Below are 6,257 nucleotides of genomic sequence, written 5' to 3'. Positions count from 1 at the left end.
TTTTCTTTGCAAAAACAGGATCCGCTTTTGCAGCAAAAAAACGTTCATGACGCATGCTAAAAAAACGTGTGAAAGCAGCCTAAATGATCAACTTGTCCTGTTTTCTTACGTAATCTGTGAATTTACCATCGACAGTACCGGATCGTGTTAGGGACACACTCTTTTGACAAGGGCAATGGTAGTGCCCAGATTGCTCATACTTTTCTAGGAGGAATAATATGGATCTAAAAGAAGTTATTTCCGAATTGTCCGACATATAAGGAAAGATAGTATTTGCTCTGTAAGGCTTTGTGCACACGTTGCTTTGTTATGTGCAGGAAAAACGCAGCAGAAAAAAAAGCGCATTTTTTATCGCTTTTACATGTTTTTTCATGCTTTTTTTTTTTTTTTTTTAGTAATGGCAATTGTGGGGGTTCAGGTTCTCTACCCCCGTTATCGCCATTGGGTCTCTGGCTGATGTTACAGCTGGAACTTGGCTCTCATTGCCCGGAATGGTGCCCGCGCCGCTCTCGGCAGATTAACCCCCCCGAATGCTGCGATCAATGCAGTCACAGCATTCAGGAGGCAGGGAGAGGAATCACTTACCTCTCCCTGGCAATTGCATCCCTGAATTGCGATCACAGGGACCCGGTCGCTGCCATGGCAACCCTGGGTCATTACCATGATGACCCCAGGTTACTGAGCTACCGATCGCCTCACACAACATGCTGTATGCATGGTGTGTGAGGCAAAGTGCTACAATATAATCCCCTGTAGTGATAAATCATTGCAGGGGATTATAGAAACGCAGTATAAGGCTATGTGCGCATGTTGCCTTTTTTTGTGACCACAAAGATGCAGCATTTTTGGCCTCTAAAAAACGCACAAAAACGCATCAAAAAAAGCATGCATTTTTGCGCGTTTTGCATTGCATGGGTGAAAAACGCTGGCAAAAACACAGAAATAATTGACATGTTGCATCTTTGTGGTCACCACAAAAACGCACCTGAAACAAAACTGCACTGTGCGGACAGCAAAAATGAAAACTCATAGACTTTGCTGGCGAAGCAAAGTCATGCAGTTTTTAGAGCTAAAACGCACCCGAAAAACGCGCAAAAACGCACCGCGCGCACATAACCTAAAAGCGCAGAAACAATTGACAAAATTTGCAAAGAAAAAAGAAGCAGCGTGTGCACAGCAAGTCACGGCTCTCATAGACTTAAAAAACTCAACGTGTGCAGCTAGCCTAAGCCTTTTTACCCTAGAGATCCCTGTTAGGCTTATCAGTAATTACGTGCTGTTCTGCCCATGTTCAGTTATTTCTATAGGTTTTTAGCCTCCACTATATAGATGTGTATTGTTATGTTAGTGTTTGTGTATAACAGTTGTGTTTGACTTTTGTGCAGATGGACGATGACATTTCGCAGGTGGCAGACATGTTGCGGTGCGTGCAGTCGGCAGAAGGCTTCCTCCTGGTTTACTCCATCACAGACTATAGAAGCTACGAGTTCATCCGTCACCTCCATCAGCACATCCGAAAAGTCCATTCCGACACCAAGACTCCCATCATCATAGTGGCCAATAAAGGGGACCTTCTCCACGTGAGGCAGGTGACCCCAGAAGCGGGGATTCAGCTCGCCACTGAACTGGGCTGCGCATTTGTGGAAATTTCCACTAGTGAAAACTGTCAGGACGTTTGTGAAGTGTTCCATCATCTCTGCAAAGAGGTCAGCAAACACCAGTCTGCCGGCAGCGGAGATAAGAGGCGAGGCTCCATAATCCCCCGACCAAAGTCCCCAAACATGCAGGACTTGAAGCGACGTTTCAAACAGGCGTTGTCCCCCAAAGTGAAGACCTCGTCAGCCATGGCGTAGCCAAGAGCCCGCGCACAAAAGACTTAAGGACTTCTTGTTTTTTTACATTTACAGAGTAATTTATTTTTGTATGGATATTCCAGTGTGTATGGCGGCATACATCATAAATATAAAGTATTTATTTTTACATGGCGTGTTCGTCTGGTAACTGGATGCAAAGGGTTAAATTTACAACATGCATTGGAGGTGAAATCGTACACAAGGTATTTGTCATATATGGTGCTACTGATAAAAAGTGAGCCCACCCGCCAAATATATCGCAACCTAAAAAGCCTTATAATATAGCCAGCGCCGAAAATTTTGCTCCTGTTTCCGGCTGATGGCGCCATCTCCGCTGCTCTTGCGTTTAGATTCCGATGCGATGATGAGTTCTGCTAATGGTGACACTTATTTCCTGCTATCCCTATACAATGTGTGTTTTATCTGCAGGAGATTATCACTGCCCAGATTAGGTGCCTATGTGAGACCTGGTCAGACCACACCCCTCCTCTGATAAGCAGCTCACTGTCAATAAACAATGTACACAGAGAGCTGTGGTGTGGGCAGGGTTAGCTTTCTGAGTTCTGTTATATCCTACAGCTATGTCACAACCGCTGCACCAAGTAAACTAAGTGACCCATCACTGGAATCAGGATCTCTGTCTCTACATTATGCTGCTGTCAGATGAGGTAGGAAAAACCTTCTGACAGATTCCATTTAACTTTACTAAACAGGACTGCAAACACAAACATAGCAATACACAACACTTTGTGGTTTTCTCTCTTTGAGAAATAGTTCACACATGGCGGATATTTCATCTGGATTTTCAGAGGGAAAAATTCACAATAGCAGCAAAGTGCATGAGAGGTGAACAAATGATGCCCACGTGGTGCGGGTATTTTCCTTACAGAAATTAACATGTGATGCTGATTTGTTAAATACAGAACCTGACAGATTTTTAGGTGACTTAGTTAATTTGGGAAATCAAAATCAACACCAGACCCCAATTAATGCAAATTTGGATCTGAACTCCTTAAAGGGAATCTGTCACCGGGTTTTTGCTCCCCATCTGAGAGCAGCATAATGTACAGACTGAGACCCTGATTCCAGTGATGTGTCACTTACTGAGCTGTTTGCTGTCATTTTGTTAAAATCACAGTTTTCTCTGCTGCAGATCTAGCAGTTATACAGATCTCATGAATATGCTGGACTACCTACAGCACGCCAAGTAGTCCTGTAATGATAATCTACTGCTGATTAATCAGTGATTTTATCACACCTACACTAAACAGCTCAGTAAGTGACACATAGGTGGAATCAGGGTCTCTGTACATTATGCTGCTCTCAGATTAGGTGGCAAAAACCTGGTGACAGATTCCCTATAAAAAAAAAAGATTAAAATAAACAAAGATAAAATAAATAAAAAACTGTTCACCTTCTTTGGCATTCCAGAGGCCACAGCAGTCATATGGGAAGGTAACATTACAGTAGGCTGGGCTTTATGAGACTGGTAGTCAACCTTGGCTGCCCCACAGGAGAACCGGAGAATCCTCTGGTGGGCCCCTTTGCAGTAGTACATCACTTACTTATTTTATACATTGATGGTGTATTACCTGTATAAGGCCTTGTGCCTACAGGGCGTTTTTCTAGCAGTTTCATTGCTTTTTTTTAATCAATAAAAGCAAGGAAAAAGCATCCCAGCAAAGTCTATGAGAATCGGGACTTGCTGTGCCCACGTTGCTGCTTTTTCAGTTGCTTTTTTTCTTGCTGAAAAAAGAAGCAACATGTCAATTGTTTTAGCGTTTTTCCTACTTTTTTCCCCAATTGACTTCAATGGAGTAGGGGAAAAAAAGCAGGAAAAAACGCATGTGTAATGCCCACGTTACTTTATATTTTATCGTTTGGGCGTTTTTAGGGAGAAAAGAAAGCTATGGCTATGTAGATTCCTTCATAGAAGAATGCCACATAGCCAGTGTCTGCAGCTATTTCATTATCTCCCATTGTTTACCGGGACAGCTCTGCAGAGACCCCCGCTGACGTCACAAGTTCATCCCAGCGGGGGATCTCCAGGAAATACCCCAGCAGTAATCCTGCATGAATTGTATTCACCTTGTGACATCCCTGAACTTATACAGGGAGGTGTCTCGGTAAACAATGCAGGGAACACGGCTGACATCACAAGGTAAAGAGTTCCTCCCAGCGGGGATCTCCAGGAATGCGGGGGGGGGGGCATTCGTCCGTAATGCCCCTACATGAATTGTATTCACCTTGTGACATCCCCGAACTTCCCTGCAGTGAGGAGTCCAGGTAAACAATGCAGGGACCCCCGCTGACATCACAAAGTGAATAGTTCATCCCAGCGGGGGATCTCCAGGAAACCCCCGGTATTCCTCCTGCATGAATTGTATTCACCTCCTGACATCCCCGGACCTCCCTGCAGAGAGATGTCGCGGTAAAACACCCCAAGAATACTGAGTGCCTGGTGCACAGCCTATGCCACATAAATGCAGGGAAGCCCCGCTGACGTTAAGGTGAACCCCGAAAAACCCCGGTGATCCTCCTGCATGAACTGTGTTCACCTTGTGCCGTGCACCAGGCATTCAGTATTCTTGCGGTGTTTTACCGGGACACCACTCTACAGGGAGGTCCGGGGATGTCACAAGGTGAATACAGTTCATGTAGGAGGATCACCGAGGTTTCCTGGAGATCCGCTGCTGGGATGAACTCTTCACCTTACTCACCTCTCTGCAGACTCCCGCGTCACGTCCGATGGGCTCCAGGACCCGCCGGTAAGCAGCTGATTGTTTACGTCCAGCAGTGAAAAGCCTGCCGGCTTTTTAACAATCAGGTGATGAATCAGCTGATCTTTGCTGGACGTAAACGATCAGAAGATGCTATCAGGTGACAGCATCAGCTGCTTACCAGCGGGTCCTGGAGCCCATGGGACTTTTAAACAATCAGCGGATGTGTAATCTGATTCAGGTCCTTGAATCAGGTTCAAAGACCTGAATCCAATATCATCTGATCGGAAGGCAAACCGATCAGATGATGTGTCATCATCTGATCAGTTTGCCTTTCCGATCAGATGATATTGGATCCGGATTGGACATCGCGGGACCCTCGACCCAGGACTACGGCGGAGGGGGGTTCTTTAGTTCAATAAAGATGGAGTCACTAATTGTGTTGTATTTTATTTCTAATAAAATATATTTTTCTCTGTGTTGTGTTTTTTTTATCTTTACTAGAAATTCATGGTGGCTATGTCTAATATTGGCGTGACACCATGAATTTCAGGCTTAGGGCCAGCTGATAATACAAAGCTGGCCCTAACCCCATTATTACCCAGCGAGCCACCCGATACCAAGGCCACTGGAAGAGTTGGATACAGCGCCAGAAGATGGCGCTTCCTATGAACGCACCATTTTCTGGGGCGGCTGCGGACTGCAATTTGCAGCGGGAGGGGGGGCCCAGAAAGATTGGGCCACCCTGTGCTGTGGATTCCAGTCCCCAGCTGCCTAGTTGTACCTGGCTGGACACATAAATTGGGCGAAGCCCATGTCGTTTTTTTTTTTTTTTAAATTATTTTATGAAATTCATTAAATAATTAAAAAAAAAGGGCTTCCCTATATTTTTGGTTCCCAGCTGGGTACAAATAGGCAGCTAGGGTTTGGGGGCAGCCCGTACCTGCCTGCTGTATCTGGCTGGCATACAAAAATATGTTGAAACCCATGTCAATTTTTTTTTTAATTTTTTTTTTTAAATTCACTAAAAAAAAAAACAAAAAAACAAACACATAACCCAAAAGGGTTAGGGCTAACGAAAAAAAAATGCGTAGGCTCCCGCTGCATTTTCTATTGCTAGCTAAGGGTAATCCAAACAGCTACTGGCTACTAACCCCTACTGTTTGGTGTTACCTTCACTGGCAATGGAAAATCCAGGGAAGCCCTTTTTTCTTGAGTTTTTTTGTCAAAAAAAACTAAAAAAATTACGTGGGCTTCGCCCAATTTTTGTGTCCAGCCAGGTACAACCAGACAGCTAGGGACTGGAATCGGCAGCGCAGTGTGACCCAAGCTTTCTGGGCCCCCTTCTGCGTACTGCAGTCTGCAGCTGCCCTAGAAAATGGTGCTTTCATAGAAGCACCATCTTCTGGCGCTGTATCCAACTCTTCCAGCGGACCTGGTGCCGGGTGGCACGCTGGGTAATAAGGGGTTAATACCAACTTTGTTTTACCAGCTGGTATTAAGTCCGAGATTCTTAATGTCAGGCCAAGTTTGACCCGGCCATTAAGAATCTTCAATAAAGGGTTAAAAAAGACACCACACAGAAAAAATACTTTATTAGAAATAAATACACAGACACACTTAGGGACTCCACCTTTATTACTCCCTCTCACCCCTCCTCGATTCTGGTCTTCTGTCACCGATG

At 44.9% G+C, this 6,257-nt stretch overlaps 1 protein-coding gene across 1 annotated transcript in view; it reads left to right on the top strand.

Annotated features, from left to right (window-relative positions):
- Positions 1-1,980, top strand: part of RASL11A (RAS like family 11 member A) — a 4,235-nt gene extending 2,255 nt beyond the window's left edge. The window contains exons 2-3 of the mRNA XM_075333945.1: positions 396-400; positions 1,365-1,980. Coding sequence (XP_075190060.1) covers positions 396-400; positions 1,365-1,853 — 494 coding nt within the window. The 3' untranslated portion in view covers positions 1,854-1,980. The remainder of the gene's footprint in view (positions 1-395; positions 401-1,364) is intronic.
- The last annotated feature ends 4,277 nt before the right edge of the window (positions 1,981-6,257 follow it).

The sequence above is a fragment of the Anomaloglossus baeobatrachus genome, chromosome 2 (genome assembly GCF_048569485.1).
Source record: "Anomaloglossus baeobatrachus isolate aAnoBae1 chromosome 2, aAnoBae1.hap1, whole genome shotgun sequence".
Lineage (NCBI taxonomy): Eukaryota > Metazoa > Chordata > Amphibia > Anura > Aromobatidae > Anomaloglossus > Anomaloglossus baeobatrachus.
Note: the sequence above shows the minus strand (reverse complement) of the source record. Positions and strands in the feature narration are given on the sequence as shown.